The sequence below is a fragment of the Diceros bicornis genome, chromosome X, assembly GCF_020826845.1.
Source record: "Diceros bicornis minor isolate mBicDic1 chromosome X, mDicBic1.mat.cur, whole genome shotgun sequence".
NCBI lineage: Eukaryota > Metazoa > Chordata > Mammalia > Perissodactyla > Rhinocerotidae > Diceros > Diceros bicornis.
The window spans coordinates 113,219,353-113,235,343 of NC_080781.1; the positions used below are offsets into that span (position 1 = coordinate 113,219,353).

Consider the following 15,991-nt stretch of genomic DNA (forward strand, 5'->3'; position numbering starts at 1 on the left):
AGAGATGGAGACAGGCACTTTTAGGAAGCAGACACCCAAGATATTTCATACAGGGAAGGCACAGAGGCCCCAAGCTGAGACAGCATTTTACCAGCAGGAAAATATATAGGGAGGGGAAGGGTCAGAGGACAACAGCACATTCTAGAGCCAATTAGCAGGGCATCTTTCTTAACCCATTATTACTCAGGAGTGAGACTAGGAAAGAGCACTGAAGAAATGTATAGGTAAGGTGAAAGAGAAGAAAAGCTGTGCTACCTGGGTACTCAGTGTGAGGTCCAGGGCAGTGGTTACTGCGGAGAGGGTAACTTGATGGGATGAACAGAGGGCAAAGTATGCTAAAAGGAGCTGGCGAGAGGAAAGAAACAGTGAAAAAAACTATTTACTTGCCAACTTACATGTTAGGCGCTATGCTAAGTATTTCCATGTACCATATCATTTACTCTTCACCTTATGACAATAACCAAAAGTAACACTTATAACTAAGGCATACTTTATATTATAGTTATCTCATTTATTATTGTCTTTTTCCCTCACTAGTATATAAGTTCCAAGAGGACACAATCTTTTTTCTGTCCTGTATCTCCCAATACCTATAACAGTGCCTGGAACATAGTGGATGCTCAATAAATACCTGTTGCATGAATAAATAGCTAGCATTGATTGAGTATCTATTACTTGCCAGGCACCGTTATAGAGGCTTCCCATGAATTAACTCATTTTAACTTTCACAACCAATGCTGAGACAGGCACTATTGTTATCCCAATTTTACACGTGAAGAAACCGGATCAGAGGCACAGAGATATTAAGTAACTTGCCTAATATGTGATGAATTCAGGATTTCAACCTATATAGGATAACTCCCAAACCTACCTGTGTAATCACTATCCTATACTGAGGCTCAGAGAGGCTAAGTAATTTGCACAGAGTCATGCAGCTTAAGACTGGCAGAGCCATGATTGAAACCAAGGTCTGCCTGTCTCAGAAGCTGTTGCCCTTTCTTCTACACTTCACAGCTTCATAAGATTACCAAGATAACTATTTCTTCCATCACCATTTTACCAAGGACTAGTCTCCTGAGATAAAGAAATGGGTGTGGTTCATTAAGGATTCAGATAAAGGTAACAGACATCACCCAAAAGAATCATGAGTCCCCAAAGATCACCGATTTGCCACCTGCTCTCATTGTTGATAACTGGCGCTGGAAGGAGTGGAGAGAAGCAGCTGGCAGCTGAGTCATGGGAAACCCCTGGTGGATCCATCTATGCTGAGAGCTAGGCATTGAGGGTAAGTCACTTTCATGCCAGGCAAATCCTGACCCATGCTGCCCTAGATAGCTCTGGAGTAGGAACGGCGCAGAGATGCTGATAAAGCATTTCTAAGAGACTGCTTCATCATTCATTGTGTGACCTTGTGCAAGACACTACCTCTCTTTGTATCACAGTTTCTTTATGATAGGGAGGCATCAGTAGAACTCTGTGTTGAATCAGAAGAGCTCTACTTTCTCTCTTTTATATATTAGACTTTTCCACATAAAATTTCATTAGGAGAAAGGATTCAACACTAAAAACTATGCTTGAGGGGCCGGCCCAGTGGCGCAGCGGTTAAGTGCGTGCGCTCCGCTTCGGCGGCCCAGGGTTCGCAGGTTCGGATCCCGGGCACGCACCGAGGCACCGCTTGTCAAGCCATGCTGTGGCGGCATCCCATATAAAGTAGAGTAAGATGGGCACGGATGTTAGCCCAGGGCCAATCTTCCTCAGCAAAAAAGAGGAGGATTGGCATCAGATGTTAGCTCAGGGCTGGTCTTCCTCACAAAACAAAAACAAAACAAAACAAAAACCTATGCTTGAAAAACCACTGGATAAAATAGTCTTTAAGTTCCTTCTAGCTCAAACATTCTAAGAATCTAAAAACACAAACATAGTCCTTTAGGTTGGCGCAGTGTTCCATTCAGCCCTACTTTCTGCGGCCAGGAACGGCCCGGGGATCCACTGTGAAAGGCCATCCACAGGTCCCCTATGCCCCAGCTTCTCTCAGAGGCTATTTAACCCTGTCCTCAACTGGCAGTTATCTTCCCCATTGGGCCTTCTACTTATATTACTTGTATATATTGAGATAGAGCAAGGGTAACCATCCACAATAGTATGTGCAGGACATCTGCACCTCTGCTTTGTACGAAGGGAATAGAACATTTACTGACTTTCTTCTAACATTCTTCTTGTTGATGTCCACCACCGTGGGTCTGTCTGCCTGTTGGTCAACAGTAGCCTAGTGTTCCCCGAGGGTTGCTGCTGATCCATAATACTCCTAAGACCCTTGCCTGAGCCACAACCAAAGCTGTAAGCTTAGTTTGGAATTTTTTTATGTTTATTTTCACAGGGTTCCCTCACACCTGCTCACTCACACATTTTTAAAAGGTTTTCCTTTGTTTCATTTTGCTTGTCATCATACAGAGGCTTAAGGATTTCTCTAGGTACTCCTTCCTGGAGTCTGGGTTTCAAATACACAGTATGATTCCCTTCTTATAAAGTTTTAAAACAAGCAAAACTAACATTATATTGTTTAGGCATGTGTGTCTGTATATTTTTAAAAGACCAAGGTAATGATAAATGCAAAATTCAGGATAGTAGTTACCTCAGAGGGAGAAAGGGGTGAAAACAGAGAGATAGAATAGAGGAGGAAGATATAGTCAAAAATAAGTTATCAGTAATGTTATAGCTCTTGGGCTGGGTGATGGTTTTATGAGTATTCATTATATTTTAAATAAATAAATGTAATAAATAAAATATGAAACGTCCATATGTGACCAGTAATGATTAATTAATTCTGCACCCCTGAAGTTCAAAAACAGTGATTATAAGAGCAGTACAAGATATTTTTTATTAATCAGAATCTTACCACCATAACATACTAAGTTTTATTTCCTGTTTCCTTCCAATATATCAAGGGCTTTTTGAAACTCTAAGTGGTCTATGTTTTGCCACTCTCCAAGTGTATTTCCCCCTTGACTACTGACCATAATTTAGTCAGATTGGGGTGGGGCTCTTCTTGTTGAAAATATGTTGCATTTCCCCAGGAGGCTATTTTTGTAGAGGGTTCATGGATCCTCATCTTTTCTTGGGCCTTGCATGCTAGTTGGTATGAATCTAAGAATTACTGGCTACTTCCTAAATAATTTGGGGTGAAGGGCCATGATTGCTTGTTCCAGCCTTCCAGCCTCATGACCACTACTAAGGACAGGTTCTTTCTAGGGTTGCCAGATACAATTCAGGATCCTCAGTTAAATTAGAATTTTAAATAAAAAGCAAATAATTTTCTAGTATATGTACACATTTGAGGCATACTTATACTAACAAATTATTTGTTATTTATCTGAAATTCAAATTTAATTAGACATTCTATATTTTTATTTGCTAAATCTGGGAACCCTATCTCATTTGGGCCAATAATTACTCTTTAATGTCATTGTTGGTTTTGGGTCCCAGGGACTGTGAGTTTTGAAGTCAGACAGACTTGGGTTCAAATCCTGGCTCCTCCACTCAAGAGATAGAACATTTTTTGTCTCAGAATTCTTATCTATTAAATAGAAGTAATAGCAATAGCTCATGATGTTGTTGGGAATATTAAATGAGATAATATTTATATAGTACTTAGCACAGTGCCTGGTACCTACTAAGCACTCAATGGCTGTTATTATTATTATTGTCAATTTTACACAGAACATTATGTGCGCCGGCCAAGATTTGACCTGGTACTGCAAAACTCTCCATTTATAGGATTAGTTTGGGGATGGAACTCTCCTCAGTGTCTCCCTTAATGATGATCAAGGCAAAGTGGCATCTAGCCACTTCCTTTTTGTTTCTGAATATTCCCTTTGGCCCCCTGTCATGAAGTGCCCCAGATTCATTCTCTAGTTGGCTTTCTCCTTTAATATAAAGACTTTTTTGTGCATATGTTTGGGAGTCACTTAGAATTCCTGAAGTTGAGGCTATTGTCTTCCCTGATGGGGAAGCTTGAGTGACTGATAATTGCCTTTGAAATGCTACCCTCAAGCCAATGACTAATGAGTTTGGCTGATAAAAGAAAGCAGCCCTAATCACCATAGGTTTAAAGAGAATGCATGGAAAGCAAGATACCACAGATACTGAGAACTCTCCGTTTCTCACAACAGGGTCAAGAAATGAACTAAATTGGTTTTCCACTTGCCTTCATCTACTTTCAATGCCTTTCTTCTTTTTGGTGCCCTCTCAGGGAGACTCCAGGACCTTTACATTCTCATCTATGACCCACTCATTCCCATCAAAACTTTCCCACCTGCTTTCCCACTCATCATAGAGTCTGATTAGACGTATTAATTCATCTTAACATGCTAACAGTCAAAAAAGATCTATTTCATCCCCTTCCCAAGCCACAGACTTTTTTTCAACACTCTAACCCTGAAGAAGTAAGCCTAACAATGGCTTCCTAGCAGGTAAGGGAGACCGTACAGGACCCCTTAAATCACACCACGTTGTCAGCTGCCTGTTCTGTCTGCTTCACATGAGTGGAAGGGAGCAGTAGTGCAGATAATCTAAAGATCATTTCCACTTGGTTTGGGAATGCACCACATGGTGTTGTTGTAGCTGATTTGCTTTGCTAATTATGTTCTACTTAAGCTAATATTGAAATTGGTTTACATTTTTTAAGCTCATCTGGTCCAGAAGAGGGAAGAGGTGGTGGTGTGGCCCACTTTGAAATGAAGGAAAGCTGACCACGATCATGAGGGAGACATGAAAGTTCTGTATGTGGGCTAATAGATCTAGAAATGTGAAAGGATCAAGACAGAACTTTGCCATTTACTCATGGGCATAATAGGCCCACCTACCTCATGTGTTTCACTGGGCACTGAAAGGCCAGTCTTCACAATGACCTACCCAGAATCTGAAATCCTCTTCATTAGTAGCCTACATTAAAGGTCTTAATCATAACATAACTATGTTAAAGCACTCTGTAACCTAAGAGGAGTAACACATTAGTAGTTTGTCTAACTAAATCATCAGTCATTATTGTCACCTAGTAGAAAAAGCACTGAAGAGGTGGGACACAAGACAGTTGTACCTTGATGGGGATAGGGGTACACTAAGAGGCCCCTGGGCAGCTATGGTGGATGGACTAGAGCATCGAGTGCTTTGGGGTGAGCTAGGAGGGTTGCTGAGAGAGGGTAAGACAGTCTTCACCTCTTTCCTTCCCCTATTCTCTTAGTTTCCCGCTCATGGTAGACATAGAGAGTACGCAACTCTATCAAATAAATTCTTTATTTATTTTACCATCTTTTGTCAATTTAATTTTTTTTATTGAGGTAACACTGGTTTATAAAAGTATATAAATTTCAGGTTTACAGCATTATATTTCAATTTCTGTGCAGACTACATCATGTTCACCCCCCAAAGACTAATTACCATCCATCACCATACACATGTGCTCAATTATCCCTTTCACCCTCCCCTTCCCTGCTTCGCTTCTGGTAACCACCAATCTAATCTCTGTATCTATGTGTTTGTTTGTTGTCACCACTGTTGTTTTTATTTTCTACTTCTGAGTGAATAAATTCTTCATTTCCTTGCTCTTCTCCTGCTGGGCAACTGGGCTTTCAAGGGCTTCTAGAGACTTCAGAGATCTTGGTTTTCTTTTGAGGCATGTCGTTTAGAACCAAAGCCTGACTATACAGTCAAAGGCTAACTGTACATTGTATTTCCAACCCTCCCAGCTGCAACAAGGGACCATGGGGCTATTGAAATTTTTCTTTTTCTCATTACAGTCTGCTCCCAGTTCTCAAGAGGGGTGTATGCCATCTTTGGATTCTATGACCAGATGTCAATGAACACTCTGACCTCCTTCTGTGGGGCCCTGCACACGTCCTTTGTCACGCCCAGCTTCCCCACTGACGCAGATGTGCAGTTTGTCATCCAGATGCGTCCAGCTTTGAAGGGCGCTATTCTGAGTCTTCTGGGTCACTACAAGTGGGAGAAGTTTGTGTACCTCTACGATACAGAAAGAGGTAAGAAGAGGCATCTGCTCTCCTCTTTGAATATTCATGTAACAGTGGTGTCCAACCTTCCTCAACTCACGTTTATTTCCTTCTCTTCCAGTAGATAAAATCTAATACTCCTTAAATTGTATTTAATATTCAAAATGAATTGAAGACTAAGACTAAAATATCCAAGCAATAGTAACTTTAAAATCTAATTTTTCAAACTATAAATGTCCTCTCACACTCGACTGTGAAAAGGGGTTTGAAATACCCTCCTGGTTGAATCACTGTTGTTGAAAAAGAACCCTCCCCCCAAAAAGTAATTTATCTAGTCTAAAATACACAAAGTAAAAGCAGCTTAGTCTAAAATAGAGACAGGCCTAAACTAAAAAGTTTTGGAGAATTAATCCTGTCAGAGACTATAATTATTCCCATTTCATAGATGAGAAAACTGAAGCCCAAAGAGGAAAAGTGCTTTTGCACACCGCAGTTTAACCACAGAGCTGGCACTGGTGTCATTGTCTCTTGCTTCCAGGGCTTGTTCCACCAGATCATATTAGGTCTTCAGATTATAGGGCTCCAACAATTATCTGATGGAAATAATGAGCGGAGATCAACTAAACTAGGTTTTGGAGATGGATGGTTTTTCCAATAGTAAGGTAGTAAATTGAGGACACATATTAAAACAGTCTCAGAAATTAAGAGTCTGATCTTCAATAGTATACAGTTAGGTGTGTACATCATAATTCAGCTAAACAGACTCCTCTAAAACCCAGCTATCTTTGAGGGGTTCCCCGATAAAACCAGGAGATCCTATCACTGTGAGATTCCAAAAGACAATGTTATTTTATCATTCATTTGCCTATAACCCTGGTTATAGGCTAGGAATGGTTCTCTCTGACTCAGGGTTTTCTGACTCAGAGAAGGAAGGAGCAAATGGAAGGCCTATCTGCCTGAGGGTTCCCTGGAAAGGATGGCCTTTTAGGTAACTTAACTTGAAGGGCCATTTTGGTTTTGGGGAACCCAGAGTACTCTTCATTTCACTCTCATTATGATGCATCATCAAACCCTGTCAGGAAATACTACAGCCTCTATTTACCTATGGTACTTACCTCCAAGATATTATCAAATTTCATAACCTGAAACAGGATACCACAGTTATAGTCCAAGCTCTGCCACTAACTAGCTTTCTGACCTTGACCAACTTAGTGACACTCTCTTGGCCTTGGTCTCCTCACCAAAGGTGTGTCCCTTCTTAATGTAATATTCTGATTTTTCTGAGATATTATCTCAGACACAGGACACTTTGTATCTTGCTACTAATCCTAACTTATGTGTTATCAGCTAATTAGTCAATCAATTCTACAAGGTGTTGTCAACCCCAATGGTGTATTCAAATCTTGTGATGGATGCTTATACAATACAATGGGGGTAGACAGGAGAGGACATCCATAAAGCAATTCATGAACAACATGGAACAGTGTCAAACTGAGCGCTCCACCACAGATCCTGATTGCTGTAAGAATTGTGAAAAGGTAGAGTTTTGAGAAAAGGCTGGCTGGAGGAGCTAAGCCTTGAAGGATATGTAAGTTGTGGGTTGCACAAGAAGATGGAGATGGGGTTTTGGGAAGAGGAAAAGAACGTGAACAAAGGGCAGAAACAGAAAGGAGTGCTGTGTGTTCCTGCACAACCTTGCCTGACTAGGCTACCAAAATAGTTTGAACGCTTTAATTCATAATTTGCTAAATTTTAATGCATTTCATTTCTTTCAAACACTGGGGATGAATTAGCCTATTTCCATGTACTGTATACAGTGTAATCTACCTCATAGCAACCTAATTTTTAGAACCGATGTTTGTAAATCAGCTTCTCTCTGAAACTTTTTTAAAACTAAATGTAAGTTCTACTAACACTGTAACCTCTCATTTATTCAAAAGTAGGAGATATAGTTCATGTATTTTCTCCTCATCTCCCATGGTCCTTCTTTACTCATTAGCTCTCTATTAGAGGAAAAGAAGCAAAAGTCCATCTATGTCTATTTCTTAAGCCTAAATCTTTTCTGAAATCATCTCATTATATAGCTTGGACAATTCTATGGTCTTGGAGCCAAAAGAAACCTTTCTAACTCATGTGTGTTCATATTTTTTCCTTTGTAGCCATTTAGCTGGTGGGACTAATCTCCTCTGCTTAAGAAATACTTTCCATAAACTTTAATACTAATTACCCCCTTGGAAAGCCTTCTTAAGACACTGCATGACCCTACTTCAAATTTTCAATGGCTTCTCTTGCCCACATTGAACAAAAGTAGCCTATTCTTCAAGACTTGACATAATTATGCCTCAACCAACTAACAGATCTGTTGTCCCTGTGTTACCTAATGAGAACCTTCCACTGCAGACAGCTTCTATTTTCCACTGTTGCCCAAATGTCCCACAAGCGTGCTTGCCTCAGCACCTTCACTTCTACTACTACCTGGAATTCTCTCCTTCTTTGTGATTATGAAAATCCTGCCTATCCTTTCATTTTTCAAAACCCACTTCAAACTTTACCTCCCCAAGGTAGCCCTCCCTCACCACTCCAGCTCACAATGATTCATTCATTGATTCATTCATTCAATAGGTGCTAAGGTTACAATAATGAACAAGGTAGATATGGTTTCTGCTGTTATAAAGCTTACATTCTAATGAGGGAGAGAGAAAAAAAACAAGTAAACCAACAAATAAAATAATTACACATTTAGATAAGGTGCTATGAAAGAAACAAAGAGACAGACACTAATGCGTAGGACCTAATTTTAAAAGCATTCTCAGTGATGACCTCATTGAGAAGGGGCATTGAAGCTGGGACCTAAAGGATTAGAAAGAGACAGCTATGTGAAGAATAGAGGGAAAGAGTTTTAAGCAGTGAAAATACCAAGTGCGAAGGTCTTGTGGCAGGGAAGAGCTTGGCATGTTTGAGGAAATAAAAGAAGACAAGTGTGGCTAAAGGGTAGCAAGGAGGTTAAGAGTGGCCTGAGATGAGACTGCAACGGTAGACAGGAGCCAGATCACAGCCATGGAGCATGGACAGGAGCCGTGGTAAGGAGTATGAATTTTATTCTACCTGCAAAGGGAGGTCATTGGAGGATTCTGAACGGGGCAGTCGCATGATCTCATTTAAGTTTCTGTAGAGAATGGAGTGTGGTTCAAAAGTGAAGGAAGGGAAACCAATTAAAAGGCCATTGTCGCATGTAGGTGAGAAATGATGGCAGCTTAGACTAGGCTGGAGATGGAGAAGAGTGGATGGAGTTGAAATACATTTTGGACACAGAATTGACAGAACTTGGGGACAGATTGACTATGGGATGTGAGGGAAAAGAAGGTTTTGTGGATGACTACTAAGCTTTTGGCTTGAGAGACTGAGTAAGATGGTGATGCTATTTACTGAGGTGACTAGACAGGAGGAGAACCAGTTTTGAGGACCAGAGATCTTGCCCACCTTTGAATGCAATGCCCACAGAACACTTTAGTCTATGTCATTCACTTGGCACTTAACATAACTGCTTTCCATTGTTATTTTACTGGGTCTGCTATATACCTTCCCAAGCCCTTCTCTCCAGTGTGATAATAAACAGTTGGTTAACTCCTCGATTTATACTTTGTGCCTACCCTGGTACATAGCACGGCCTGGGTACATACTTAGTGTTTTCCCAACTCCATTATTGATTCATCAAGAATAAGCTGATGTGTTTTTTTCAGTGTTGGGCTGAAAGAAAGAGAGAGAAAAACAAAGAAAGAAAGGAAGGAAGGGAAAGAGGGAGGAAGGAAAGGGAAGGGAAGAAAGAAAGAGGAGAGGGAGAAAGAGGGAGAGAAAGAAATGAAAAAAGGAAGGAAGGGAGAGAGGGAGGGAAAGAAACCTCAGTTTATAAATCAAACCATGTGGTACAGTTCTTTAAAATATTCAATAAAGTACCTATTCTGTATCTTCTCATTTTCTACAATGATCATCTATTGCTTTAGTAATAAAAATTACGAGGAGAAATTACAACTGCAAAATACAATTTTAGAATATTTTAAATTACATAAGAGAGAAATGTAAGACAGAGAGACAGAAGGGAGCACCTATAATTAAATTCAAATAAGTTAAATATACATATGATGTGACTCCACTGTATAAGGGCAGGGATGAGTGAGGAGCTGAGAAATGGGTTAAACATTTGAGGTCATTTAAAAGATTTGTAGCACAATCAGGGTAATATTATGCCTGAAATTATGAAACATTGAGTGGATTTCAAGGCTTTGTTGGTTAATCTTTGATTTCTGTTTGCAGAGAAAGGTCTGAATTTGTGTTTGTAGGTCATCACTTTGCTTAGGTACTAAAATACCACCTTGGTTCATTAATACAAAGTTGAAAGTTATGCTCTTGGTGCTATAAACAAAAAGTCGGCTCTTGGAAAAATTATGAGGTTGACTAAGTGTGATATTTGCCCCCTCTGTACCCTCTCCTCTTTATTGACACCCCTTTTTTTTTATTTACCCAGGGCTCCTCACTCTGGCACTTGTCTACACCTGCCCTCCCTGGCAGGAGCAAAGCCTCAATATCTCTGACCCAACTTGCCTCTACACCTCCATGAGAACCTTCCTGTCATACATTTTGTTTCCACTGATTAATAGTCTTTCTCTGCTACTGACAACAGTCCAGTTGCCCAATTTATTCATGCAAATGTAAATATCGCTATTAATGACTTGATGTGTTAGTGCATCTAAGGAATAAATCTCTTCGGGTAAGGGCCTTCTGTGGAACAGAACCCTAATCCAAAGTGTGGCTTTCTAATTCTTGGATCCCAGGCACTGCAAGTCCAGTTTAGAGGTCCCTTGCCCCCACACCTTCCTATATAGAAAGTCCTAAAGCCATGTCAGGGAGGTGGCCACCCCTTCCAGTTTTCTATCAGACCTATCTTTTGGGTGCAAGTGACCTAATTCTCTGTGGTGCTAACATTTCCCCCAGAACAGCAACATACTTGAGAACTGCAGCGAGACTCTCTCGTGCACCTGACAACTCTCCTTGACTTCAATGGGCACAGCCCACAGAGATGAAAGAATCTGGCCTAGGCTGTGGCTCTCAGTTTAGATAATGAGATAATAGCTCTAAATGCTCTTTGAGGCAACTAGTCCCTGCCTTCTTGCTAGTGTTCAATAAACTCCTGCTGTTTCCCGTTCTCAACCTGAAACTCCCTACTCAGTTCCCAAGTAACTCTCTGGAAGTCAACAGCCTTCTAACAGACCTTTCTATTTGCTCTAGAAGGTTGTGGCAGGAACGTGGGCAGTGGCAACAAGTAGTTCATCAGTCAACAAGCAATTATTGGGCGTTTCCCAGTGCTAGCTTGTGCTAGGCCACCGGCAGTGTTTAAGAGAAGCAGAATTAGGTCCTGCCTTTGAGGAGTTGACAGTCCTGTTGCTGAAACAGTGACTTATCTCAGGGGCCTGGAAAAAAATTATTTATTAACCCAACTGTTCCCCCAACCACTAATGACACTTGCATTCCTTAGAGCAAGCACCTAGTGAAAAGATTAAAGGGTTGCCAGAGAACTAGGAAGGTGGAAAAATGTTGGAAGATCCTGAAGGGCTTTAGAGGTAAAAAGATTCCCCAGGACAAGGAGAAAAGGGCCTTTTCTCAGAGGACTGTGAATGTTTTCACACTGGCTGGATTTGAACTCTCCCGAGAGACAAGCAGAGCTTCAATTCCTCACACCTTCCTGCATGTTATCATTTACCACCTACTTACCTAACCTAGCTTCATCCATTTCTACACACACATACACACACATGCATACACATCCCAATACTAATCAGTGGCACAAATCAACAAATCCCTATTATTGTCATCGTTTTATCATCTTAGTTTGATAAGAGCAGCTGCCATTTCTTAAGCATCTATTAACCACTAGGCCCTGAGTTTATGGATTATCACATTTAATCCTCATGGCATCCCTGCATCTTTACAGCTGAGGAAACCAACGCATAAAAAGGTTAAATGATGGCTCCTAGGTTCATACAGCTTAGTGTGCCAAAGTAATGAAACAAGGATTTCAACCCAGCTCTGCCACATTCCACAGTCTATGTGTGCTGTTCACTGCACTGACATACCGCCTCCCACATTTTTAACATTTGAAAACTGCTATTACCTCTTCCCTTAGTCTTCCCTTCAGCCATTCTTCAAAGGACCTGGTACCTCGACCCTCTCTATGCTGCTTGTCTTCCTATGGGTGCACCTCAGTTGGCAATTTTCTTCTTAAAGCCTGATGTCCACAAATGAACACAAGAGATTGTGGTCCCAGAGTCGCAGGTATCCAGACAGGCAGCAGGTCAAAAATCCAGGTTAAGGGGCAGATGAGTAGCAAAAGTAGTAAATGCAGCTAGACAGGTGGGTTTGCACATGGTGCACACTCATGAAGTGGTGTGATGGGGACCTGATTCTGAGGTGAAGGGAGCTCATAGATTCCTCTCTGGGGCAGAGACAGTTTCTAGCACACAGAAAGATCTGAACCTGCAGGTCCTCATCACTAAGGGGATATTTTTGGTTGGGGAAGAAGAAAGCAAGCAGAGACCGATGATAGGTTCTGCCACGGCTACTTGGCAGGAACTTTAAGGAAAGGAGCAGGTACCTTGATTTAAAAAAAAAAGAGACAGACTACCATGGATTTTTTTTTTCTCCTCCACTTTAAGAACTGATTAAAGGATATGCGAAGGTAACAGATGGCTCCAATTCTAGTCATGTCCATTTGCCTTCTGGGAAAAGTGAAGCCAAGAGAGGTTTTATTGAAATTCAAGATACTTTTTACATCTGAATAAATTAGGAAGGCCCAGAGAGTACTTTATCCCGTGAGAGACAGATACTAAATTCTCCTGTTTGAGCAGCAATAATCGGAGTTGACAGTACCTAAGACATTTGGTAGTGTCTGCAGCCTGCCTAATCTATTGTGATGAGTCTTCAACTATGAGAGCATCTTGAGAGCCTGCACAATAATAATAGTGAATGACTATTTGGACTGGATTGTGAATAAAAGACTGTACATATGTCTGTAATGAGAATTTCATTGCAAATGAAAATACTGAAGCTGTCATATTTTTTAGTACTTCGATTTGCACATCCTTGACTGCTTTGGGGCATAAAAAGAGAAAGTGCCGAGCAATTTGTTGTCAGCTCTTGAAATAAATTATCATTTAAACACTTCCTCTCCACAAAGGTTATTAGCTTAGTAGCTTGTTCCTGAGGTTGGACCATCAGTAGGGGAAAAAATCACAAGACATTAAACTACTCTTTCAAAAGCTGAATATTAGTTACTGTGGAAATTGTTCTCTCAGTAGCTTAACATATTTTGCTGTAGCTCTCCAATGCTGCAGATTAGACTGCAGCGACTATTAATAAATACTGTCATCTTTTACAGCTGTCATGCAAAGCTGAAAAAAGGCTTCGCTGTGATTAGATCCTGTTTACTGTAATATTTCCAGCTCACACTCAGAAAGGCAGTTTTCCTATAAAGGTATTTTCCATAAGTAGAATATTTCTCCATCAAATGACATGACTCATTTTAATGTATTGTTAACTCCTTGGTGGCAGTGAATTTGAGGTTGAATTTACTTCACAGCCAGAGATACATTCCTCTCCAGAGACACATTAAGCTAAAATGTCAAATTTTCTCTCTTGGGTTGTCCTTCATGTTCAGAGATGGTGTTACTGTCAGGAGATGTGCTTTGAGTAGTCACCCTCCCCCAAAGAAGGACAAATGTGCACTGGTTTATCCACCTCCTTTTGCCCTGTCCCGCTTGTGACCAATAGCATTGTTTGCAAGACAGCTGGTCAGGATTTAGGGTAGGAATGACACTTCAGTGGGCTAGCTAGAAATTCTGCTTTCTGAGTTAAACTGCCATCATGTGAGCAAAAGAAATAGATCTGTAACCCCCCTACTATGCATTAGCTGTTTGGAATGGTATTCACATCTCTGAAAAAAGGAGGTGACAGCTGGCAGGCTTGCTTTTGCTCTGACCTTCCGTTGCTTTTCATCAAGATCCTTGAGGAATTAACCCTCACTAAGCTGAATATCTAGTTTTAAGTGAATGGCTGGTCCTTAAACCATTAAGCGTTAGCCTTAGCCGATATGCTCTATACCTTCAGGGTTGAGCCTGAGAGGTCCTTGAGAAGGCTCTTTTAAATGTTCCTTGGGGAAGGGACAGACTGTGGTGTAGTCCTACAGCTATGACTTTGAGATTCGTCCCCTGGGGCCCCTTTAGACAACAATTAAAGTCAGAGCAGGGTTGTTGTGGAAGTGAAACAAAAGAATGCATGTAATGTCTTTAGCACCAAGCTGAACACAGTAACATGCTCAATAAATTTCACCTCTTATTATTTTATTATCATTATAGAACAGTGATCCTGTTCTATAATGGGGAGGGAGGGTGATTTTGCCCCCCTCAGGGGATATTTGGCAATGTCTGGAGACAGTTTTAGTAGTGGGTAGAGGCCAGGAATGCTGCTAAACATCCTCCAGTACACAGGACAAAAAATTATCCAGACAAAAATTATCCAACAAAGAATTATCCAGACAAAAATATCAATAGTGCCAACGGGGCAGCAGAGTCAAAGGACAAATGGTTGCAGGAACTCCTCAAGGGGTTGTCAATGAACCAATCTAGCACTTATTGAGTGTCTCTAACTGTGCCTAGATTGGTATTAAGAGCTACGTTCAATGGGAGGTAGAGCCTTTGGCTTTGAAGAGCTTACATGATGGTCGGACAGACAGGATAAGAGCAATGCACATGAAGCAACGATAAGTACAAAATAGCATAAGGCAACAGCTAGATTGTGTAGTACAGATTTGAAGTACTGTGGGAGTCCAAGTAAGAAAGAGTTCACATTAGGCAAGCTGGACTCATCAGGGAAGGGTCCATAGAAGAAGTTATACATTTTACTGATACATACATTCTCCACCACCCAACTGCCTCCCCTAGCAATGACTTTGCCTTGATTGCTAAAGCCAAGTTGGTATCTAGAACCAAAACAACATGGTACTCCCATCAACGCTTCCAAACGTCAGAGCTCAGGGCAAGAAACACAATTAAAAGAAAAACCAAAAAAAGAACAATGTTCCTTTTACTAAATGGAAAGCAATTACAGAGCTGTTGAAAATAGGCAGTAAACAAAGGGAGGGAGGGAAATACTGGCAAAATTCCATTTTCCCAACTAATCTTGTAGCAAAAGTGCAATTTGCAACAAAATCAACAGTGTTCTCTCCCTCTCTCTTGCAGTCAAACGCATTGTTTGGCATCAGCACGGCTGCACATGGTGCCTCTGCAGAAAAGTGTAGGGAAGCTAGGAAGACAGAATATGATTGCGGAGAGAGAGGGGCAGAGACTAAGGTGGAGCACAGCTCACTGTGCCGCACCCTTCCCCCTTCCCCGACAGTCTCTGTGGAGCACCTTCATTCAGGGGAAAGGGGGGCACAAATAGAGACTGCATCACTCCCGGTCTTCCTGGATCCTTTCCAGTCAATAAGTTGCCGGTGTCGGCTGCTGTCCTGCGTTGACGATTCCACAAACGATCTGATTAATTCTCTGGTGCTAACTGCCTCAGCGGGCTTTCTCGGCAGTAGAACAGAGGCTAATTAAGATCATGTCAGGCAAGGAGGCTGACAGGCTATGTTCCTGGGCCACACTGAATTTTTAGAGGGTGCTTCAACTTTACCACAGGCAGGCAGTGCTTGGCCAGGCACTGATTCCATAGCAGGCCTCTCATTTAAATCCACCGATTCCTGCATCAATGGGCCTCCGTTTTGTCAAGGATTTACATCCTTCTCCTTGGGGTAATTAGCTGCCACTGTGTTCACTTTCAATTGCATTACTTCAGCTTCCGTTCATTTGAATTTTTAATATGCTTGTAAACAAAGATAACAATATGGGGTCATTTTCCCTCCTAAATCACGTGTATGTGTGTGTGAGTGTGAGAGA

At 41.2% G+C, this 15,991-nt stretch overlaps 1 protein-coding gene across 1 annotated transcript in view; it reads left to right on the forward strand.

The window, feature by feature from the left end:
- The window catches only part of GRIA3 (glutamate ionotropic receptor AMPA type subunit 3), a 269,592-nt gene that overhangs the window by 62,863 nt on the left and 190,738 nt on the right, over positions 1-15,991 (forward strand). Inside the window, exon 3 of the mRNA XM_058536632.1 lies at positions 5,796-6,035. Within this exon, the coding sequence (XP_058392615.1) occupies positions 5,796-6,035 (240 nt within the window). The remainder of the gene's footprint in view (positions 1-5,795; positions 6,036-15,991) is intronic.